The following is a 24,757-nucleotide window of genomic DNA, read 5'->3' on the forward strand; positions in this document are numbered from 1 at the left end:
GGATTATTTCCTGCAGCACGGTCATTTGAAAATAGAATATTTGAACTCTTATCTCGTTTGTTCCCCAAACAAAACCTTGGGCCCTCTTTATGGGAAACCAAAGAAATAGGAGTATAGAAAGTGAAAAAAAAGAGGAATCACATATGCAGAACCACTCTGATCTTTTATTATGATTTGGCAAAACAAGCAACGCATAATAGAAATAAAAGAAACTGTAGGAAAGTAGTCTATATTGAGATCCACCTGTCTGTATTGCATCATGGGTTCTAAATACTCTGGTACTGTATGGCGGCCGGTGTATTGGCTCTCAGCAGGGAGCCGGGCTGGTGCATGAGGTCCACCACGTACAGGCTGCGGGGTTGGGGTCTTGGTGGAGCCCCAGGCTGGGTCTCCCCGGGAAGCAGGACCTCGTTCCAAGCCCGGTTATACTCGCCTCTAACCAGGCTGCAGCTCACCCCGACACGGTCAGCTAAACACTGCAGGGGGTCATTTGGGGGGGAAAACATTGATGGCCAATGAGGGTCACGTGGAGCAGAGTATTGATGCAGGGGAAAGAAAGTCATGGCGCTATGTAACCGGAAGACCTGTTCATATGGAGGAAGAGGAGTGACGTTCTAGATCCTCATATAATGTCAAAACAGGCAAAGTCAAAAGATCATTAAAGGGGTGATATTATGCCACCAGTTGAGAGCTTGAAAATCGGCCTTTTCCTGTTGGAGTGTCCACCTAGATGTGTGATGGCTAGAAAATAAACATTGTCTCCAGTCCACGGGGTAGGCTGGTAGACGGATATATCCAGCACACATCTAGGTGGACACCTCGACTAGGGATCACTAAAACACAGGAAACTGCGGTTTTCCAAACGGCTTGTAATGGCTAACACTCAAACCTAGTGGCATCACATCACCCCTTTGACCATGCATCAGTTGGCAGGGCTCTGATGAAAGAGAAATAAGGAAAATGGAGACCGTGTTCCTGGAGGTAGGCTAGAGATCCAGGGCAAACGTAGGCCTGTACCTTAAAAAGCATGGCCCTGTGGCAGTAGATCCCCTTGCAGACACTACCGATGGGGACGACGTTGGAGCGCCGCCTGAATTTGAGTTCACTCAGGTGGAGCTCCCAGTGGAACTCATGCAGTCTGTCCGTCTCCACCGCTCCACCCAATGCCTCGCTCACCAGCCTGGAAGGAAATCCATCAGAAATCCATGGAGGAGACAGGGGTGAGCTTCAGTTTCTTGTGGCGTTTGTGATGCAATATATGTTCTTAACATAACGGCCAGTAGGTGGCAGTGATGAGACGGGTATTACAGGGCTATGAAGATGTGCTCGGCTGTAGAAAGAAAAAGTGTTATTACCTATGTGTTCTTCCATGTGTGATACAAATGGACTGAGTTAACTAATTTACAGTTACGTTACTCTCCTTTATTCTCTTTATTAAATACTACCTCCATTATCTCAATTCAAAACATTATCTCTTATGAACTATTCTGTGCGCTATGTAATAATTGGGAATGTGCGACTCAGTCACCTGGCGAGGGTGACATATTGTTCCCTCGGATCGCACAGGATGAGGACGGATTTAGTGGCTTCTGTCACAAGCTTCTGGAATGCAGTGTCGCAGGGCGGCGGCCACAGCTTCTCCAAAGCAGGCTCGGGTTGGTCGTTGCTCTCATCCCCATCCCTGTCTTCTTCCTTCTGATCTCTGCTCTTTCCTCTACAGCACAGATTAAATATTAAAGCAAACACATAAAATGGAGAGGGATATCAGTTAAAGGAAGTTAAAGAAGCAATAATTTACATCTGACCACTAGAGGGCAGGAATTATTCACAAAATAATTCTCTGAGCTCATCTACTCCTCGCTCCTTCGCTGCATGGTACTTACCGGGTGAAAGGAAATGCTTCACCTTGAACTTAATGATGTTATTACATGTTATTGTAAACTAAAGGGAGAGCACAAGGGATGAATCTAAATCAGGCAGTCCCGGATTGCTCACGGTTGTGATGACATTATATATATATATTACTGGGACATATACAATTGAAATTGGAATAGAAAAAATTGAAAAGTGAGTAGATAGCTATGTGAGAATAGCCCCAGATCAGTCCACAACTACATATTACATCATTTATTTAAATCGATTTTGATATTCAACCATTTTTTTGCGCCAATTACATGTCTTATTTTTAATGGGGGACTAGGAGACACCACCGAAAGGCCTGGGTATCTGATCCGAAATGGCCTCCCAAGGGCGGATCTTGGATTCTTGAGGTCTAGGAACTAGGAACTAGGAACTAGGACCTTGAGGTCCTAGTTCCGGCCTTGCTGCACACGAAGCCGCTGCGCGCGTATGGGGGGCTAGGCTCCAGGTCCAGACTCTCGCCCGACGGCTGGGCCTGCAATCTGTTGGAACACAGAGATCAGAGCTCCTCCATCTACCCTTGCAGTGCAAGGGCAGAGTGCAAGGCTTGCACTCTGTTTTTTTTCTCTCCTTCATGCTGGGTCTTGTTCATTCATATTGGAAGATTTGGGCTACAGTTAGTAGTAATTTATATTTTTTTATATATTTGTGTATAATAACTTCTGTCAGAATTCCATTTTCTATTACTTATAATGCAACCTGAATCAACCATCCCCAAACAAATCAAATTATACTTTTATGTTATGGTTGCTACCTTTTGGAAAGTGTAAAAGTAGAAGGCAAAGTCTGTCGCATTGACCACTGACAGGTCAGTCCGCCTTCAATAGATCAGTATGAGTCCTTTGTGTTGTTACTGTTACTGGCAGTGACATAAGTGAAGCCACAATAGGTGTGCGTCTCGGTTGTACAGGCTCAGCACTCTATGACAGAGCCGATTGGCAGGCAATTAAATACATACACACACAAAGAGGGCCCCTTTATGTGTTTTATTTTCAATGACAATGTAATTAATGGAAAAACTAAAAGGGTGTGTGTGTGTGTGTGTGGCGGAGGGTGTGTGTTTTGCATTGAGGTTGCCACACTCTCCAAGGAGCTGAATTGTTTAGCCTTCGGGTCCTGCTGACTCCCAGGCGGCTTGCAGAGGAAGCGTAGAGGGGGCCCGGGATTGGTGGACGGAGGGGGTGTGTGGGGGGAGTCTACAGCGCTTTGTTGGAGACACATCCACCAACTTCGCTAATAGCACCCACAGAGGATGGCTGAGCAAACAGCCAAACGCTTTCTAGGAAAGGCAGAAAACCTTCCCAAACAACCATCATCCAGTGACTGGCTGTTAAAGCATCACTTTTCTTAAATTGAGCATTTTATATAAGGCCATGTTCTCATCTCCTACTTTATCCAATAGTTTATACCTTGCTGTTTTTTATTGGATGTAAAAAAAAAAAGATGATAAATTCATACTTTATGAAGATAAATAAGTTTATTGTAAAAACAAATGAAGCCTCCAATAGCCTGTATGTAACTTCCAGAAATATGCACTTCTGGAAGTTACAGCTTCCAGAAGTGCATATTGTATGAAAGGTGTGTCCTCTATTATAAATATCAGATCAGCATTATATCTAAAATACAAAAAACATCTGAATTGGAACACAAAGACGTGAAGTTAACCTCTGTATCACTACAGCGTAATGCGTGCCAATATCTAGTAGCATGTCTGTCTGTCCGTCTGTCTGTCTGTCTGTCTGTTTTTCTGTCTGTCTGTCTGTCTGTCTGTCTGTCTGTGTCTGTCCGTCTGTCCGTCCGTCCGTCCGTCCGTCCGTCTGCCGTCTGTCTGTCTGTCTCTCTCTCTGTCTATATGTATGGTGGTTGGGGTCGTACTTAGCTGCAGCGTTGGCGACGAGGACAGGTCGTTTCCGGTTGACGTGCTGCTTGGACAACTCCTCAAGAGTCATGACCTTATCCCCCGGACGAACCTAGTGCCGAGGCAGGAGAACACGGGTTGGGAAAGGTATACCGGTAAGTTATTATTGGGGCACTAATGTTTTAAGGAGGAGCGTTGTGTTAATGTGACGGAAATTACAAAGTGTTCTAGCCTGTGTTGCTCGGCAACCATTTTTCTCCCTTGAGGAACCATATCGTTTGTTTTTTTGTGAAATCTTACTAGGATGTGTAGTAACTGTTTTAGTAATCGTTTTATAAAAGCAATAAGCCACTTGAGGTTGTGTTTTACCAGAATTTAAAAACAGCTTGAAGGGCTTTAAAAAAATCCTAGCAGTTCCAATATCATTATAAATCAAGGCCTTTCGTGGCTTATTGCTTAAATTAACATTGAAATGTTTTTTTTAAGGAAACTAGGGAGCAAACTAGGGAACTGATGATTTGTTTTTTTAAGCAACCAAAAATACCTCATTAAATTCTGAACTGTAATCATATGTAATGCAATGAGATTGTGGCTGCAGGGCTCCATCTTCTCGCTCGTTCTTAACGTTATGTAATAAATGTTTCCACTTGTCACTATCCAGCAAAGTGTCATTCACACGCACCGGGCCGGCATCGTAGAAGCCATCTGTGGTGATGTCTGTGGAGGCCAGGCGTCCCGTCACACAGTATTTAACCGACAGGTTGGAGGCCAATAGCCTGAACATCGCCATCTCGCTGAATCGGTTCCTGCGGTTCGGGGATTCATTGATCTCCTGGAGCGATTCCAACGCCCTGAGGAACGCCACAGAAACGAGCAGTTTCTAAGCTGTTCTCGATTCTGTCAACACTCACAATGTATGGGATAGAGCACAGATGCAATCACTCTTGTGCCATCTGCTGGTCGGTAAGAATCTACTGCAACTGCATTATAAGTAGGAAAATATCAGATATAACAGAAGATGAGAAAATGCCATTTCCATGTCTGTCAATGTTGTAACCGAAGTGTTGCGTAGCCAAAGGATTGAAGACACAACGACCCTTCATGGAAAAAAAATCTACAATTTGAAGCAAAACAAGGTTTTCTTGTAGGCTAGACTTCATTCAGCGCTGTAGCAGGGACCCCTGGAGTGAGCTTGAGAGTGAAAATGTTGACGGCGCTCGTTTCATGGGCACGGATTTCACAAAGAGTCAGCGTCCCCATTCCGTTATTTTGAATTTCTGGTATAGGGAGCATGCATGAAATCTTTTTGAAACTAAAATTGTTGTTTTGGCCTAATGATGCAACATCAAAGTCTGCAGAGCTCTACAAATAAATCCCAATCATTGATAAATGAAAAGTATAAGCTATCGTTTATTAAGTTGCACAGGCTCAAGTTGCTGCAAAACTTTGTGTCGTTCCGCCACCAACACACTCACTCCAAACTTATCCGATATTATGCTTCGCAAAATATCTTCATAGTCACGACTTTATGAATTATTTGGAGCAAATGGTTGGGTATCTAGAGCAAATACTACATTAGAATAATTCCTATTTGTGTGTTGCTGAAGAAATGGCAAGCGGAAAAAACATAAAAACATAATTCCTATCTTTTTCCTTGGGTTTGTGTTTTATAGGACATGAGCACGTGGTCTTACCCGAGCTTGCAGAGCTCCACTGACGTGGCCTCCTCGTTGGCGCAGACGCTGATGGCCCAGCAGGCATTGCTACGGACCTCCTTGTGACGTGAGCTAAGGAGGCGGACAAGTGGAGGCAGACCTCCTGCCTTTCGGAACTAGGTAGGGAAGGGACCAAACACTCTTCAAGTATTAATGTGCCCTGCTCTCAGGTTGGCATCTTTCAATGTATGATGGTAAAAACCGGTATTTCCAGTCTATTTAAAACCCCATTCATGAATCATTAAAGCTAGTGTAGGCAATTTATTTTGGAAGCATTTTTGGAAAAAACGGTATCTCTTGCTGTCAAAGGCCTGTAGTCAATCCAATTGTTTATTTCGGCCCAAATGAAATTATGCGATGGCCTACCTGCCTTTCTACCTACCTACGGCTACCTCGGTGCACTCTGTCCGTGCACTCATTGTGCATGACAGGAATCTTTGAAAAGGGTGGGCAGACCTTTTTTCTAAAGCTAGCAGGAGGGTCATGTGTTTTGAAGTGTCGGAGGGAGCCCAGAGGGAGCCCAGAGGGAGCCCAGAGGGAGCCTGAAGGGAGGGTTTGGTTTTTTCGGTTGGCTACTTTAAAACAGTAGCTGGTTGGGTTCTCCATATTACCTACCCTGGCTTTAAGGTTTTTAATAACCAAGCTCGGTTGACGTACTTTGATTAATAGATCATTCATCCTATGGCTCAGTATTGCATTTGATGCAATTAATGAGTATAAGGTCAACACGCACGCACGCACGCACGCACACACACACACCTCCTTCCTGGCGTGTGGCTCGCATGCGAGCGCGGCCAGGCATCGCGTGACCTGCAGTAGGCTGTCGGTGGTGGTGGCGGACTGCAGGGTCCCAACCAGCGCTGCCGCGGCCCCATGTGTCAGGATCCTGCATCGGAGGGGCTCCTGGTCGGCCATGTTGGCCAGGGTGGCCGCAGCATGGCTGACCAGCGTGGAGGAGCCCTCGCTGAGCATCTGCACCAAGACCTCCACCCCGGCCGCCTCTTCCACAGCACTAGGGGGCGCCAGAGGGAAACTTGGTTGACAGTTATTGAACTGGATAAACTGCTTGTTTATCCAAAAAAATCATAATTTTTTGCCTGTACAGCATTTATTTTACAATGAAAAGTATTAATTGACATTAAAACTTCTTTAGTAGACATTCCATAAACAATCACTACAGAGGGTTCTCAATGTGGATCCGCAAAGGGCAATATATTCTTCTCATAACTTCTTCCAATACAATATTGACTAAATACTATAGTGATGCAATGACTAAGGCAATTATATCTGACCTTCTCCAATGACTAAGACTGCTGACTGCTCCCATAAAATGTTCACAGGACATGGACGAGAATGTGCGAGAGAGGGAGTGTGTGTGAGGGAGAGAAAGAGAGAAAGAGAGAGAGGTTGGTGGTAGGGGATGGCTGAGGGACTCACGCAGCGTTGAGTTGACTGTCGTGCGTGAGGCTCGACAGGGCCTGGACGGCAGCCTGACGCAACTCCACACAACTGTGGCTCAGCAACTGCACCACAACATGCAGGGCCTCTGAAACACACACACACACGCACACACATTCATACAGGCGTGATGCATTCTGACGTAGTTGTTAGCGGTGATGGTATGTGTGGGACATAGCATGTCTGCGTGCATAGGGCAAGTAGCTGTTATCTCAGAGAAAGTGCTTTGGCTAATTTGATTATGCAGGTCTCTATCAATTTCGACTAAATCTTGATGTTCATGTACCTATGTATGCATGAATGTGTGAAATGATCTCTCTATTTGTCTTTGTTACTATCAATACGGATCTGTGAATCTATTTATTGGTAGGATTAGGCTTAGACTATATATTTGTGTATCTGTATGTATATAGGTAGTTTCTGTGTATATGTATCTATGTGCTGCTGCATGTGTGTTTCTATGTACTTTTGGTCTCTAAGTGTGCATCTTTCTACTGTGATGGCCAATGTGTCTATATTTTTGTGAATCAATGTTCAAGCTTGTGTCTGTGGATACAGTATGTCCAGGCTTGTGCCAATATGTGTCACTATGTTTGTCTACGTGTGTATTTTTGTACCGTTTGTCTCTATGTGTTTATCTATGTCCATGTTTGTCTATGTGTGTATTGTTGTGTCTTTTGTGCTGTCCGTGTCTATGTGTGTATCTATTTGTTTATCTATGTCCATGCTTTTGCCTGAGTGTGTATCTATGTACTGTCTCTGTATTTGTGTGTATCTATGTACTGCCTGTGTCTATATACGTATCTATGACCATGCTTGTGTCTATGTGTGTATCTATGTACTGTCTGTGTCAATGTGTATATCTATACGTGTATCTACGGCCATGCTTGGGACTGTGTATGTATCCGTCTCCGTGCGTGTGTGCGTGTCTTACCCAGTTCCCTGAAGGTGTCTTTGCTGACCAGATGGATACTCATGGTGGCCACGGCATGACAGGCTGCCGTCTTCACACCATCTCCCTCAGCAGACAGTAGCCCCACCAGAGCCGTCTCCACGTCGTGCGCGTGGAGCAGCTTCCGGTTCTCTGCTAATAAACATGACAGAGTTTGTGTTGATGCTCATCCATGACAGGCTTCACTTTTGGTTTGTCTAAAGGAGCGGAGATGCATGGCGCCACGAGCGCACATGTGTGTGTATTTCTGCCTGTGTCCGGATGTGTATCAATCAAGGTCTAATTAGGGTATGACACCCTTCCCTCCACCACCCCTCCCTCCTTCTTTCCGTCCATCCCCCCTCACTCCCTGTCTTTCTCCCCCTTCCTCTCACTCTCTCTCTTGCTCCCTCGCTCTTTTTTCTCTCTTTCTCTCTGTGTCTCTCTCTCTCTCCCCCCACCACCACCACCACCACCCCTCTCCCTCCCTAGCCTCAGAGCAGCTTACAGCTCCGTGCCACCATGGCGATGCAGGTGGCAGCGCTGGTCTGGACCTCCGGCAGCGCGGGGGCAGGTGAGAGGGCGACGAGCTGGATCAGCCGGCTGAGGCCTCCGGTCTGGTGGACCAGCAGCAGGCTCTCCCGGTCTGCCACGCAGTTGGACACCACCCTGAGGGCCTCCACGTGAAGGTCACTCAGGTCCTGGAGGAGCAACATGGAGAAACATGAGGTACATTTTTAAATCCATGACTAGCCGTGTTTTGTTTCTAAAGACTGAACTATACGAATTAGAGATTGCAACATGTTCATCTGCCAATTATGAAGCCTTTCCCATCAAAATAAGGCGAAACACACTCAAGACACATTGGCGCATGCGCATAAATACACACATCGACACACATAGACATACACACACCCGGGCACTCACACACACACACACACACACACACACTATCACAGACCTACCTTGTCGTTGATGAAGTCCATGATCTTCTCGAAGCCCTGCACCTCTCTGAAGGCTGCGCGTGCGTCACGGTCGAGGGTGAGTCTCTCCAGGATTCTAAGGGCCAGCAGCTGGATGACCGGGAACTCTGACCTCACCAGGGCCAACAGTGGGGGGACCCCCCCCAGCTCTCCCAGGGCCGCACGGTTAGGGTGATCCTTTACAGCGACCGATAGAATTTATTTTATTTAACAACAAGAAATGATTTCCACTAAAAGATATCTGATATAATTTGCAGGCCTCAGTCGATCTGCCTTTTCTTTTGTGTAATCAAACTGTGTAATCAAACTGTAATCAAATTGTATTTAAGGATTGTAAAATTGCCTTTAGTAAGCGGTTATTACTGAGGCTATAAGCATTGTAATGTCAGTTACTGTGGCAAAAACATTAAAACAACATCGATTCATGTACACCGTTGTACCTGGACCAGGTTCAGGGCGATCTCCAGAGTGTTCTTGGTGACATCTGGATCGGGACCAGACAGGAGCCGGATCAGAGATGGCAGCCCCTTGTTCTCGGTGATCTGGACCTTACAGACGAAGTCCACCGACAATGTTGAAAGGCAGAGAGTGGCAAACTCATGGACCACGGTCTCCTCTGTAGCAGGAGCAGAGTGGGTTCAAATAAGAGGGCAGGATATGAAAAGGAATGCATCAAATAACATGGCACAGTGGAAGTATTTGTCTTCGCTTCACCTCTACACCACCAGCAATTGGACAATTCATTATTCAGATGGTCAGCCGGTTGGAATAGCTCAAAGTCATGACTTACCCTCAGGCAACAGTTTTTCAATGACTGATGGTATTACATCAAGTTTCTTTAGAGCAATTTTCACATCAACTGCCAAAGGAAATAGAGACAAAGGGAGCCACATTGGAACACATTGCTGTTGGGTAAACCGAACAATTTCTCAGCCTATTAGAAAAAATAAAATGCATGATAGTGAACAAGTAAGAGTTGGCAACTAAAAATATAATCAAATTATGTGTGTTTTGTATGTTTCTTGTACATTTATGTTACACACTATGTGGCAACATAAACTTTTACTTAGTTAATCACGCAGGAGACCACATTGGCTCACACACACCATTGGCCGCCATCATGCCCACAGCCATGATGGCATTGCGTCGAACCCTTTTGTCTTCGTGGTTAATGTGCTGGCAGAGAGGCGGCAGAGCCCCGAGCCCAAGCAGTGACAACTTGTTCTCCTCTCCTGGCGATAGGGGGAGACATTGAGCAGGAAGAAATGACCACGGTCCCTTGACAAGCATTTTATACGTGCATTCTGTGTCTGTGCATGCTGTGTGTTTGTGTGTCTGTAATCCGTATGTGTGAGTCATATATATATATACTGTGGAATGTGCCTTGCGTATTTATTTAAAATATAAAAATGTAGTTTCTGAAGAGAAAACAACAACCTGGCGATCCGACACATTCATCAATCAATTAATTAATTAATTCAGCCCTTGTCCTACCTTTCTCTGCGAATTTATAAATGGCATAACATGCTTTGGCCAGAACGTCCTCCTCGGGTGAGCTCAGCATCAAGACCACTGTGGCGGGAGTTTTGCTCTCAAATGGTAATGGTTCAAACTGAAATTGCAAAGTGTTCTTCAGTTAAAGTAACATGTTTATGTGCTAAAGAAGGGGTGACGAAAATTTAGTGAATGGGCTTATAATATAATTTACCGGCTCTTTGCGTGGTGTTTCAATCTCTTTCTTTACTTTCTTACCCATTCTATAAACATAAAAGTGAAACGGTTAGATGCAGTCGAGGCAACATTAGTGGCTACTGGCTAGTTAGTCTAAAAGGGAATTAGCTTGGAGCTAAACACTGCCATACAACCATGTCCACTAGCATTGACATGGCTGCATTTTATTGAATAACATATCTAGCCTACTTCTTGATCTTCATTATAATCGGTATAATGAATCATACCTGCTCAACACCGAAGAGGCACTTTAAACTTCAGGGGAGCTTTGAAACCGGAGTGCGGTGTTTTGAAGTGAGGTTGACACTGCGTTGCTAAGCGACCTGAGCCGCAGTGTGCATGGGGGGAAGGGGGTTGAGGTGTTGTCACTCATTTATTTTGACCTGTAAAAACAGCAAGGTCATGCCAATACCAACAGGATGCGCTGTAGTTAGCATTTTACATATCATATTATGTTGTTGTAGGATTTACATGCAACATATGTCTCTTCGACCTTTGTTCTAACTGTTTCGTAGCAGGCTGCTGCTGGTCTTATTTGCAAGGATTGGAAGCATTTTCTGGTTTCTTCTTCTTTTTAAAAAAAATTCTGGCCTATAATCGAAATCCAAACGGCCAATGTGCCTATATTGGACCAACAACACACCCATATAACCTTTTGTGGAATAATGAGCAGTGCTATGATACTCTAGTGGCCGGATCATCTCAAGTAATAAATCAAACCAAAATGGAAGGACGGGTTCAATAAAATTGGCTATTAGAGGTAGGCAGTCAAGAAGACATTAATGACCATTAAGGACCATTTGAGTCAATAAAAAAAATATGGCTATGAAATGAATGAATGAGGCAATACGTTTATAAATAGATTACAATTTGTCAATATATTGAATAAAATAATATGGACTTTTTTCACAATAACTACTGTTATTTATTTCAGGGAACTTTAATTTTTTTTATACATGTTCAAATGAGTGGCGTGGTTATCAGACCAAAGCAACAGCAGTGAATCACTGAATATACAACAGTACTGAATATAGTGAAGCTGCAAAGATTCTGGCGGATGGAAGGACATTACTCCATAGGACTATGAAAATAAGGTGGGACAAGCTGTTCTTGAAGACAAAATGAAAGAAATCAATGGGCTCAGAGATACCATGCTATTCTTAGCCGATCAAATCGATCAGTATGCTTTATCAGTTACATATCATATATTATTCAGCCTCGTATTGTATTATTTAAAAAAAATACTCGGGTGGATAAGTGCTCTTCAAGATATGGACATGGATGTCGAAGTCTTTAATTGTTTGAGACTAATTTGGAAGATGTCCCCTCATTTGAATATGGAAACGTGGCTTTATGAAATAAGTGGGGCATTGAATAACAAAATTGGGCATTATGAAATAAAATAAAATGTGCCATAATGAAACAGATAAGTGTCCTGAAATAAGTAAAAGTCATGCAAAAAATTCTAAATACAAACGTATTTATGTATTTGCATCTCTTTATAGCCTAATTTATATATTTCATAGCCTTTTATTTAATATTGACTCAAATGGAATCCGATACTGAAATTGTTGCGCCTTTTCAAATGACACTGAATGATATGCGCGCGCTGAGTGCGTTCGTGCATGCGTGTGTACGTGTTTGTGTGTGCGTATGCATGTGTGTTCATGCATTATGTGTGTGCTCGTGTATGTGCGTGTGTGCGTGAGTGCGTGTGTGCGTGTGTGTGTGTCTTCGAAGAAGGGGAGAGAGGAGAGAGGAGGGAGGGGCGGGGGGTGGGCGTCAGCGAATCAGAGCGAGAGAAACAGCACGTCGGCTCTATGTGCACGAGGGAACGCAGGCTGTCACCTCCCCTCCGTCGAGCTGTCAGTTGACAGCCACACACACGTAAAGGGCTCGGGATTTAGCTGTTGCGGATAGAGCTGTTAGTACTAGATATGTCTCGTAACGTTTTAATAGCGACCGGGCGAAGCCAGATACCTTCAGCGCAATAGACAGTCAGTGAGCTCTGTGGACTGACCTCCAATACGCAACGTGACGAGCGCTTAAACGTTGGCTAGCTGTAGCGGCTAGTGGCTTAGCTTAGCTAGCTGATGAACGGAGCTTTTCCAGCTGCAAGGACTGCGCGGTGAAGTGCTCTCGGTGCCTCCGTAGCCGTCATTCATCTCACGGGCTAGCTTGCTTGCTATCGAAGGTCAGGGAACAGTGAGGATCGGATTGGAGCTACCTTAATGGTAGCAATCTCTATGGCGCTTTTAGACTGTAGTCTGAGCATAATTAGAGTACATGCATCAGTCTCTACGTTGTGATCGTTACCTCCATAGGGGGTTCTCGGTGTGATTAAAAAAAATCGGTAATATTTTGCATCCCGGTGATTAGCTGTGTGGCTATCTGCCTTGGCTAACGGCCACTCGGAGGGTGGCTCGGCTGCTGAGAGCCAGGAGACAAGTCTAGGAAGGAAGCGGTGACTTGTGATGTGGGCTGGAATGAAGGAGCGAGCTGTTCAGCGAACGTAGAAAGGGCAGTATTAGCCGAAGTAGATTGGATTCTAGTTTGTCTAGATAGGGGCATAGCACCAGTGAGGAAAGGTCGGATTAATCACAAATCAGGACGCTTGTAATAGCTAGTTGGCTGAATGAATAGTGTCTCTATTCGTTGAGACGGGAGCTGGTGGTAGAAAGAGAAAAAGTAACGCAACGATATTCTATACGGGCTCATAAGCACACATTTTACTGCTCTGAAAGATGGCTTCGGCGAGTGCTATTGTCGCATCTATTGCGAGTAAAACGAAGACAAAGAAGAAACACTTCGTTGCCCAAAAAGTGAAGCTTTTTCGTGCCAGCGACCCTCTGCTCAGCGTGGTGATGTGGGGAGTCAACCATTCGGTAAGTCAATCCTTGTTCCAACATATTTTGCATGGCGGTGTTTTAGAGAGCCAAACATTAAGCCTATCCATACCCGCTAGTCGGCTTCTGTATACAGTGGTACAGCTGTTGACAGACCCATCTAATTTAACTGCTGCTGTCATAAGGCTGCACCGCTTTCAAATGCAAATACGACCGTGACCGTGTGATCGCAGCTTCTCACGGTCTATATTTGACTTGGTGATTTGTTAATTAAACGCGGGCCAGACTTGTATAAACTGTAATTCATTATGAATGATATCAACGTGTTCGTTAAAAGATGTGCGCATATTAGAGCTTCTTCTTTGGCTTCCTGTTGTGCATATGTAGGATAAGCTCCTCGGCCCAGACCCTGTCATTTTTCCATGCAAAAGAGCTTATCTCTACTCACTGTCTCTTCCTTGCTAAACACGGAACCACTCAGGCAGAATGGATCCAAATATGTATTTCAACCGCCAATGTCCCTTCCTCGTCGGAAAATTATCCAAATCGAAAATGTGCAAAAGACCACGGTTACCTTTATTTTTGGAAAACAGACAACCCAATCCTGTAAACATGGCTATAATGTATACACTATATGCTATAGCCTTATCTTATTGTAATATCTTTAAATGTATAGTTTATGTTATTGCAGCATTGGTTCATTTAAAAAACACTGACATAATCATTTGCAATTACTATGCCAGGATATTACAAAGGATTCGTAACAATCTAACACACTGACCTGCTCTTAGTTTAGATGCATTGAATATGTCTCTTATAGTTCATCTAAGTGCATTAGATGTAAAGACAATTTCTTGTTTATCGCTTTTGTAGATCCCTGGTTTTATTTACAGAAGTACACACTGCATGTTTGATTTAGGCCTAGTGACATTACAACACTGCCCTATGGATTTATTGGAGAACTGGGCATAATTTCAACACTTCTTGTTGTCAAGAATATTTCCCTGCCGAAAGTTGTACGAAAAACTGGTTCCCCAAGCAGATAGATTAGGTCGGTTTTTAAATGGTGTTTGATCGGGATGTTTAATCACCATTTGGCACTTTTAAGTATTGCTTCATTGGCACTTGTGGTGCAGACCAAAATGTTGTTTTGCTTATAAGCATATATTGGCAATCAACTCCAGCTGCATGGCCCATAACACACCAGACTGTTGAGGAATACAATCCTTTGCAATTTTCAGCAGCGCAACATGTTCAAACTATTCTCTTTGATTGCATAACACAGACCAAGGAGTCCTCCAGCATATTCCCTCATGCCCCTCACTACCATGCCTGCTTCAGTTACAGTGATCGTTTGCTTGTACCGTAGTTCTGAAATAATTGTACTATCGATGCCAGGCCACCAGCAACTGTAATACTTGTTCTGCGTGGGATTATTTTTGGACCACAAACTACCATTTGTGTAGGTTGAAGGTTTATTCTTTTTTTTGAATGGGGATATTAAACCGTGTGACACTTGAGTGTAAGTAGCCCAGAAGTCATGGAACGCTTGTTAAAGCGAGGGCACAGACCTGTTGAAATCCAGATGCGAGATCCGCCTTGACCTTTGCTACAACTGTCCCACCCTATCTCTGCTGTGGCTGGGGGACCAATGACGTATGGAACCGATCCATGGCATTGCATGGTGTTGCGGCTACATGATTGTTAACCGCTGACACGACGGGAGAGCTTAAACAGTCAGAAGTCAAAACAAGAGATTGTTTCAGGCATGTGCACAACCGTGTTTCATCACTGTTTTGGTATACTGCCAAATTTCAAAATTCCAACAATACTGCTATGTTTTGTACTCATGGCCTTGCTTGTCGGAAGCTTTAAAATCAGAAGCTGCTTACTATTAAGACTTTAATGCCATAATGGAGCAGCTGACTAATTAACATTGCTTGACACTTTGCCATTAATACCATTAATACATACTTGTACACTGTTCAACAGTCGTGCGTAAATGATGTGGAAAAGAATAATGTTTCAATAGCAATCCCGAGCTGTAAACTCTTGAGGCCTAGGAGGTGAGCTTACATGGACTTGTGAAGAAACCACTGTATTTATTGGCTCACCAGCTCCTACTATGGAGAAAGACTAGGCTGTGAATTGACATACCTGTGCGTCATCCCTCAGCTACTCTGTCTCAATACAGTTTCCTTCATTTGGCCCCGAGCCATTCCTCTGCAGGTCATTGCCCTGCGTTTCTATAGTATGACACCTGGGGCAGTGACTCGAATGCCCCTTTAACCTGTGCATTGCCCAAATACCATTGTACTCTAGATATATTCGTTTTTTAAATATTTGTTATTTTTTTGTAATAGATATTACTATTATTTGGCTATGTGAATCATTGACCTCCAGAGTAAGCTACGGTTGAAGGCTGAGGATTTAAGTCTGCAGTACTGAAATAGATTCGGCAAACCAGTGCCATATGGGGATTCTTGTTTTGTCGGCAGCCAGACACTTAAACATTGCATTCTGTGAAATTGGATGACGATACAGTGATTATGAATTGGTCCCAGTCTTGTTGGAAAGCGACAGTAAACCCTCTGTTGCTATAAATACATTAATTAATTAATTAAATAATTGATCTCATGTTTTCTCTGCACAGTGTGAAATGTGTGAACATGTATTCTTCCCCGTTATAATTTGAGTGTCATGTCGTATCGAACCTAATTTTATTTTTATTACAATGTTATATCACAAGCAAATGCAATTCTTCCTCTGCGCTATAAGGACCAAAAGAATAAATACATTTGCCCTCCAATAACACAACAAATTTGTGATCTGTTGAAAGTGATTGTATTATGCAAACACCAGTTGATTTTGTGCCAACGCCAGAATGTCAACTAAACCAAACCAAAGTGGAAAATGGAACACAGTGCTGAGCTAAGCTTAAATGAGTCATCAAAGCATATGACCCCTGCAAACATTCACTGTGAAAAATTAACCTGACGAGTAGAACAATTTCCGCTGTGTCTAGATGGACCCTCCAGCTGAAAGCGCTATATGTATTGCGGCGAGTGGCCTGCTACTGTGGAATGGCTTTCTACATACCGTAGGAAACGGGGCACCTTTGTTGCAGAAATGGTTGCACAATGGTCAATTTATCACAATTAAGCCCAAATGTCTTGCCTCCAACACGGGTCACAAGTGTATGTGGGAATGGTCGGAATATTATTTTAGAGATTTGTCAGACTTCATCGGGAAATAGTTCCATGTTGTTGCACTGACTCAAAAAACTATGGGTCTCAGTGTGCTTTTTTTGAGTGCCGCAAAAAAAAAAAAAAAAGTCAGAATGGATGCCACTGTTGGGTCGGTTTTCTGTGTGGCACTGTCACTCATTCGTGGGCTTAAACACAGGCTTGGGGCATCTACCATATAATCCTAACAATCAGCTTGTTGGCTCCTGCGTTTGACCTGCTGTCAGGTTTCCCTCCTTCTCTATCCCATCCAGTTGACCTGGTCATCAAAGACAGGTTCATTAGCAAGCACTGATCATTGTAGGTATATGAGTAGTGGTGGGCTGTTAAAGTAAGAATGTCGATCTTAGTTTTTAGTTTGAATTAAATGGCCCTTTTGTGTTGCACAGAGTGGCTAGGTCTTGTCATTCTATCTAGACGCTGTTTATCGACATTCATAACTCATCTAAACCGTCATCTGCCAGATTCTTTCATTATATCTGACAACATTTGCTGAGTTTTCTCTCTCTCCCTCTCGCCCTCTCACCCTCTTTCCCTTTACCTCTTTCTCTGACTCACAGTAAGCTGTGACTATGTCTTTTTGATTGCATAATAGGGGATTCTATAAATATCCAGTGGATCAACCTAAAGCTAATATGGGATGAATATGGGTAAGAAGAACAGAAGACTGGCACTGGCTCAGCTCACGTAAGACCTACTTTCTCATCATGGCAGTCAGTCTGACACAGAGTTCTACCCCAGGCGTGGCTGTACATTAGCTGCAAAGGTCTGCACCTTTTTAAACATGTTGCAATTGAATTGCAGGGTATTCCTTTCATAGTTTTGCGTTTCACTAATAGGCCACCACTGCATTTATTTCTGGTAGAAATGACTAGCTTGTTGATGGACCTGTTTACGATGTTACCATTGACAACAGAAAAAAACATTAGTCCCTGATGAAAAAGGGAACCCCAAGAGAGTTAATGACGCACACACCAAAATTTGGTTACTGGCTACACACACAGGCGCGCATGTGCACGTTTAAACACATCTTAAGGCAAGGGTGCTTGTGGTATGTAGTATGCTGCATGCTAATGATTTCTGTTGCTGGAGGGCTATGTCTTCTGCTGGGGCCCCCTTTCTCTCTTGTCCTATTCACTGCTGTTGGAGGCTGAATGGGAGGCTAGTGTGTGTAGGAGGTGCTGACAATGACGTCCTCATTTTGCAGGCCTGACTTTATTTGTTCATAAATCCTAATCGGTTCATGCACATATGCAGGGGAAAATTGAATTGGCGGCTGCATTTGTCTGCTAATGTTGGGTTTGACTGAATTCAGCCTCGCGCAGAAAGCGAACCGTCTCTGTACTGGAGCATCATAAGCAGTCAGTTGTCATTATGATTCAAGTGAATGTCACAAGCACATGGTTGCACAATATATATTTAGAATATACATTAATAGTGATAGTGATGGGTGATACAATGATGTAAAACCTGTTCGCCCCATTATACAACAGAGGTTGACAGAAACGTATTTTTATGTGCAAGCAACCTCATTGCCCCACATCTTGAACTTCATCTCCTACTGAGGATCCACTATACAATGTGGTTTGGGCCTTGCTTGCGATCCTGCAGGTCTTTGCAATCCAAATAAAGACTGGATGCAGGGGGCAGCTGTGGAGAGAGACACACACACACACACACACACACACACACACACACACACACACACACACACACACACACACACACACACACACACACACACACACACACACACACACACACACACACACACACACACACACAGTAAGCATAACATTTGCGGGAGTATTACTGTAGCTAATGAGACCCTTTGTACATAGATTTGTATACTGAATTGAAATGACACTTCAGTATGTAAACACTTAAGTGTTAATCTTAATTTGGAAAACATGGATTTTTTTCCAACACTAATCTGAAGAGTGGCCTTTTACTCTTTAGAATATTTATTTTACCTTTCAGATGAGAAACCCCCTCTTCTGAGTGACTCTGTCCTGTGACTTTGTTCCTCATCGTAGCTGTGTTTGACGTCCACACCCACCTCCCCATTCTTCTGCTGTGTAGGCAGTAGAGGGTTTGATAAGAAGGGGCGACATTTCTCTTTTATGCAGGGTGTATCCACATTACAACCTGCATTGAATAGTCCAGGCACGACAACATAGAGGAATGATGTAATGGCATTGTCGGACAACACGAAGGTCAAGTCCCGGCTCGATACACTCCACACAATTCAATTGCTGTCAGAATGTGTTCCTTAACATTTGATCATGTTGAGGTTGAGCCCAGCTTAAGGTGGCTTGGAATGGATATCGAATGGAGTCCAGCATTGTGCTGCAGCCCATGTTGCGTATTATTACGACTTCATGGTGAAGTCATATCCGGTAGGGGTTTTGTGCTAGAAACTGCAGATATAGCCAGCAAAACAGTTCTATTAACTTGCTTATTAGAACAGGAAATGAGAACTTTGTGAACATCCAAACCAGCAAGCTTTTTTCTGGTATTGCGTTTCTATGATTACCAGACTGTTCAATTAGCCTAAAAGGTTTTCAGGTTATCAGAACCACAGTAAACTCTGTTGCTGCAGAAAGCATGGGCAGAGTTGAATTAGGGCTAAGTTAGCCTATACTTCACCAGGATCGGTCAACAGATTGTGCCCGCAGCTTTGAATCAGCATTTCCTTTACAGCGGTGTGGCCGTTTGTCCATTATAATTATGGGTAGATGGACGGACAACGTCAACCGTCTCATCAAATCCAGTCTATGTCGTGCACAACTAGATTCCCCAATCCTCCTTCTGTTCATTCGGGGCATATGTCTCTCCTGTAAGATCCTACAAAGATTTAGTGGAATTAATACTTGGTTATGACTACTTCTAATGTTATCCTTATTCACATTGATCATTTACTTTTTGGGTCGGTGACCTGGGTGCATTTTCACAACAAAGAGGACCTTAAAATAATTCTACCATGTACCTTTCTATCTACGGCCCTGTTGTTGCCTAACAGCCTATCGAGGTAGTGGCACACCGCAACTAGGTACGGGGCCAACCCAGTTCCCCTCGGAACTGAAAAGTAAAAGCTTGTTCGTTTAGCCTCCATATTACTGTGCTCTTATTTCAACACAATCGTATCAGCACGGCCCTATCGGGGAAACATCAATCCCTCAGCGTCGGGGGGAGATAGTGCTCTTTCCACGCTGCTGACGGAGCATGCTTACTACACACACACTCTCACACACTCGCAGTACACACCGCCTTCCTGTCCGACCAAGCCACCACTCGCGCTCGCTCAACTCTGAGGCCGGAAAACCTGTCTTAGTCACTATTGCGACAAACAGGACGTAGTGGTGTTAAACTTGGCTGGGTTGGGGTGGGGGGGGGGGGGGGGGCGCTGATAGCTGCAAGGGAGATTAGGGTTTATGTCGGCTAAAGACTAAAACACAACTCAAGAGGCGTACTTAAGAAGCCCTCAAGCGGGGAAGGATATCGGGATTGCCCCTTAGATAAGACAAGAGAACGTGTGATTTGCAGAGTCTAACGGCTCTAGGAGTTTTAATTTACTTCAGAAAGGATCTTCAGAGAACGTTTTATTTTACTGTAGTGTAGTCAACCATATTGGTATTATTTCCATAGCAGTTCTTGCTTATAAATTCCTATTGTGTGGTGGGCAGATAAAAGCTATTCAGTGGTTGGTTATGTACCCTCTTTTGAGTTTGAGATGGCTTTAGATCCATCTAGGAATGGCAGATGAAGTGAAAATAGGCTTGTCTTTTGTTTGATGCTTACATCTGATCTATTATTAGTAGACTAGGCTGTACGCTGCAGTCTGAGAACCAGTACTTTTTCATGTGACATCTAATTATTGTTATCAAGAGCAGTGTTCTGAGAAGTTCCTGACTTCTTTCTTTTGGACTAATGGAGGTCATTATACTGTGTTGCTCCACAACAATGTAATGGAACTCGTGTCTGGCACAATGCCATGGGATGTTGTGCTTTCTCACTTAATTTTGAAACCGGATGTGTCCTCGATCATATCCTTGTCTAACAAGAGGACATTTTGAGTATAATTGTGTAATTAATGTAACAATAATAATTAGGTTTATAAATAGTTAATATGTATCATTCATATTTGCATTAGCATGTAGATAGGTAATATATTAATGTGTATGTACTATACGATGCAGCCTCTTTCTGTATGTGAGGCTGTTTGTAGATGGATGTGGTAACACCAGTCATTGTCTCTGCCTTTCGCTCTCTGTGAAACAAAGCGTTGTTGTTCAGGTGACATCTCCCTATGGAGCGCCTAGTACCCAGAATGCATTGCATCCACAGCTTGACTGTGACATTGACGCCTGTCACACCAGGTCACTATGATGAGATGCCTAGATATGACAAGCGGCCACTTGAATCGTCTTGTCACTCCCATTCTAGAGTTGTCACTCGTCAGCATTGGTTAGTTTTCCCTTTCTCTTTCCATTTCATTCTGCACTTGTAATGTAGCCTAGGGCCTCGGTTCACAAAGTGGGGTCCCCGGACCCCGGGGGTCCGCGGCGCGTTGCCAGGGGGTCCGTGAAGAGCTTGTTGTTACAACATAAACATACCGGTATTTATGGAAAAAATGTTGGGCCGGTCGTCATTACTCCCGTCGGCGTAACGATAAACCAATGTGAACACTCGGCTTTTACATTACGTCAAACTCCCTCAGGCTTTACCTTCACATCTCGCAACTAAATAACTAAATAAAAGCCAATTAAACAGGCGCATTGTGTTCAGCCCTCCCCCTGCTTTAATTTTCGGCCAATAGTAACTGTTATCTAGGGCTGTAACGATACGCGTATCAAACCGAAAATCGCGATACTCAAAGCCACGAACCTGTCTCGCGGTGTGAGAAGGCAGAAGCGCGATATGCCCTTTCTAACTCTTCGGTCAAATTGTCCGATTGAAATTTGGCAGTTTGTCTGCTTATAGGTCGGAATGAAGCGGCCACCGATTATTGACAGGATGGGTACTTTATTCTACCGGACTCGTTCGCTTCTTCACTAGACACACGCGCTACCGCTCGCTCTCCTCGCTCGTCCACTCACTCGCTGACGTCACTCACACACGCATACGCACACTGCCATTCTCCCGCACACACATATGCTACTCGTAACACTATGCCTCGTTATTGCGACGTTCATGTTTTTCCTCATCTATTGAAAGTTAGGCTATTAAACATGTTGCATTCTATACGGCCTGATTATGGCATTATTTAAGCTACATAGCCTAATAAGAAGCGCTAATAAGGATATTTGAATAAACCAACCAAACAGTTAAAGGGGCCCTATTATGCCTACCAGCAAAAAGCTTCCTCCAACTGCAATCTTTGGTTATTTCTTTATTAATTTAGCTATACTTTAATAGTATTCTTTCGGTTCAAATCTGTTCAGTGTTCCAAATTATTTGTTATTAAATGTTACATTAAGATAATTGGTATTTAAGTGTTGTTTAAATAAAATGCTTTTTAAATTTAAAAGAATCGTGGGATGTATCGAACCGTGGGTCAAAAATCGTGATACAAACCGAATCGTGAATTTGTGTATCGTTACAGCCCTACTGTTAACATTGCGTCAACCTGTCAACGCATGCTCGAGTCTGCCCTGCGTTCACACCAAAAGATGCAAAAAGATGCCGCGCAGCACGATCCCATTCAAAGTGAATGTAGAGACGCGTTGCGGGTTTTGCTGCCGGACCACTTGCTGCCGAGAAAACCGGCAGCAAAATTAGATTTGCGGCGCGGCAAGATTTGATTTGCAGCGCAGCACGCCCGTGCCCGCGCTGCAGGCGCGTTCACGTATTTTGCGGCGCGTCAAATGCTGCTCGAGTTGAAATATTTCAACTTTTCTGCAGCAAACGCCTGATGACAGCCAATCAGCGTTCAACAGCGTTGCCAAAGCTGTGTTTTGCGTCCCCTTCAAAGCTTCGTCCATATATGCATGGCATGCCGAGCAGGCGATTTGTTACGATGGACCATTGGTAACAGTATGTAACGTGTTTACGTGGGTGAATAATTTAACTTTTTTGCACCACTTTACTATCTCTCTTGTAAACCAATCCTTGCAGACATTTGGAAATAAACATGTCCTCTGCCGTTGTCCCATGTCCATTGTGACAACATTGGGCTGTGGCTGTGTGTGTGTGTGTGTGTGTGTGTGTGTGTGTGTGTGTGTGTGTGTGTGTGTGTGTGTGTGTGTGTGTGTGTGTGTGTGTGTGTGTGTGTGTGTGTGTGTGTGTGTGTGTGTGTGGGCGAAATTTTTACACACACATTTATAAAAAAGTAAAATCTATTTACATATTTTAAAGTTATGCCAAAATACAATAAAATGCTTATTTAACACTATTGTGGTATTAGCACTGAATGATTGAAGCATAAAAGAGTTCAAAAGCATCTAACAGAAAAAATAGACATGAGCCTATATGATTACATTTGTGTTGCGGTTATGAGGGGGTCCTTGAAATAATTTCTGCCCTATGGGGGGGTCCCTGGCCCCATATAGTTTGAGAACCCCTGGCCTAGGGGAACCAAAGACCTAGGGACTGCTCCCTTAAAATGATCCGCCTCTGAGGAGATTGCTTGATGTCGACTTCAGTGTAATTAATTATGCACAATTCTGGCTTTAGAAAATAATATTTCGAGCTGGACACCTTGAAGACAATATTGTGAAGGAATCCTAGGAAAATTCCATCTAAATTTGCGAAAAGAGGGAATAATAATAGACTGCAAACACTCAATTAGGTAAAACCATAAAATTGTGCACATCTAGCAACTACGTTGCATTATAAGACAGCTTGGTGGTCTGCCAAGGTCATCCAATCAGTTGGAGTTCTGGCAGCCATGCGGCTCGATGTAAAGCAAACCTGATTCTCGAATGTAAAGTAAATACGCTGCACGTGAAGCCGCTCGTCTTTATCGCACTCGAGATTACATACATACATGTTCTAACCCAACATTTACACTGCCTCTAAAGGACTAAACACAACCCCTCAAACGTGTACGACGGATGCTTTCATGATCAGTCAGTCAAATCAGTCGGTCAGGCAGTCGGTCGTGCTCATGCCCCTGTCCCACGCCATCTGCTGCGGAGCTCCTGCAGCATTACAAGCCCTCGGTGCGTCCCAGACGGCCAAAGTATTGGCACCGTCTTCTAAAGCAGCTGTTGCAACAGTGATGTGATAGCCCCACTTGTCCCACTGCAGAACCGAATTGGCTGTGAGGAATGCCAAGCTAAAAGCTCACTTGGCACTCGATTGCAAGTGCAGTTCACCAACTGCCTTTTTTTCCTTTTTAATTTAACCTGAAAGTGATGGAAGAGGTTCTGGAGGATATCGATTTATTTATTTAATCACCGGTGTATCTGCAACCCTCAAGCAATTAAAGTGGAACCATGCTAGTTTCTAGATTGCCAATGAACGGAACGGCTTTTCAATGCAGATGTTCGAATGCATTCAGTTAGGCGCACCTACTTAAAGAAAATGGCAAACAAAAGAGTATAGTTCTGCTGTATGTTTTCTTTGTCTTTTACTATGGTAGTTTCAGTTTCACTACTGCTCCCCCCCCCTCTTCCTCCTCTATCATCCATCATTTGTAGACCCTCTAGGGAACCTGTGAGAAGGTTACAAAGCAGAATGTGCAGGACTGCTCATGTCCAGAGACAGTTTTGAAAGTTTAGTTTTGAGCGTGAGTGCGTTAACAAAATTACACAGACCTTGCTAACTTACCCCTAAGGTCTAGTCCCTAAGTTTGGGTTCCTATGTGTCCTGCTGTGATAGGAGTGATGAGTCGCTGTGGTAAAAAGGAGCAGAGCAAAGCGTTAATCGGAAACCTCTGCGGTGTAATCTGCTCTGCAACCTAGGTGTTGGGAGCTATTAATGACCTATGAAAACCCCTAGGTTCGGCCTTGCCTTGTCCGGTTAGAGTTTTTATTTTTATTTTCGGTTTCATTAGCACTACGGACAAAAATATCTTTGCATTAGAAATAGCTAGATGTGAAATAATTTAAATGATCATGGTTCTAC

The 24,757-nt window shown here is 43.7% G+C and overlaps 2 protein-coding genes and 1 long non-coding RNA gene across 7 annotated transcripts in view; 2 read left to right on the forward strand and 1 right to left on the reverse strand.

Moving 5' to 3' along the window:
• Nucleotides 1–158: 158 nt before the first annotated feature.
• On the reverse strand, nt 159–10,925 carry armc3 (armadillo repeat containing 3). The gene is made up of 18 exons (XM_060045662.1): nt 10,824–10,925; nt 10,574–10,622; nt 10,360–10,477; nt 9,972–10,097; nt 9,656–9,724; nt 9,306–9,481; nt 8,848–9,042; nt 8,391–8,583; nt 7,886–8,038; nt 6,931–7,039; nt 6,253–6,505; nt 5,473–5,609; nt 4,461–4,629; nt 3,796–3,890; nt 2,301–2,402; nt 1,529–1,714; nt 1,018–1,180; nt 159–476 (listed from the first exon to the last, which is right to left on the reverse strand). The coding sequence occupies exons 2-18, from the start codon at nt 10,619–10,621 to the stop codon at nt 267–269; spliced, it is 2,502 nt and encodes an 833-aa protein (XP_059901645.1). The 5' UTR covers nt 10,622; nt 10,824–10,925; the 3' UTR covers nt 159–266.
• Nucleotides 3,747–5,584, forward strand: LOC132452852 (uncharacterized). Its single transcript, XR_009524525.1, has 3 exons — nt 3,747–3,933; nt 4,440–4,741; nt 5,452–5,584. It is a non-coding gene; the product is annotated as an uncharacterized LOC132452852 (long non-coding RNA).
• Nucleotides 10,926–12,417: 1,492 nt separating the features above from the next.
• The window catches only part of pip4k2aa (phosphatidylinositol-5-phosphate 4-kinase, type II, alpha a), a 30,540-nt gene continuing 18,200 nt past the window's right edge, over nt 12,418–24,757 (forward strand). For 4 of the 5 annotated variants that reach the window (XM_060045559.1, XM_060045561.1, XM_060045560.1 and 1 more), the window contains exon 1: nt 12,418–13,481. In XM_060045559.1, coding sequence (XP_059901542.1) covers nt 13,341–13,481 — 141 coding nt within the window. In that variant the 5' untranslated portion in view covers nt 12,418–13,340. The remainder of the gene's footprint in view (nt 13,482–24,757) is intronic. The other variant, XM_060045563.1, reaches the window with a different exon arrangement.

Source organism: Gadus macrocephalus, chromosome 23, assembly GCF_031168955.1.
Source record: "Gadus macrocephalus chromosome 23, ASM3116895v1".
NCBI classification, from domain to species: Eukaryota; Metazoa; Chordata; class Actinopteri; order Gadiformes; family Gadidae; genus Gadus; species Gadus macrocephalus.

What these genes read in the sequence shown, in the direction of transcription:
- armc3 (XM_060045662.1), bottom strand. Translation starts at nt 10,621, where the DNA reads ATGGGTAAGAAAGTAAAGAAAGAGATTGAAACACCACGCAAAGAGCCG. An exon ending in AGCCACACGCCAGGAAGGAG is followed by an intron (nt 5,610 to 6,252) that starts GTGTGTGTGTGT and finishes TTCCCTACCTAG; the next exon opens with TTCCGAAAGGCAGGAGGTCT. An exon ending in GCCGGAACTAGGACCTCAAG is followed by an intron (nt 1,715 to 2,300) that starts GTCCTAGTTCCT and finishes TCTGTGCTGTAG; the next exon opens with AGGAAAGAGCAGAGATCAGA.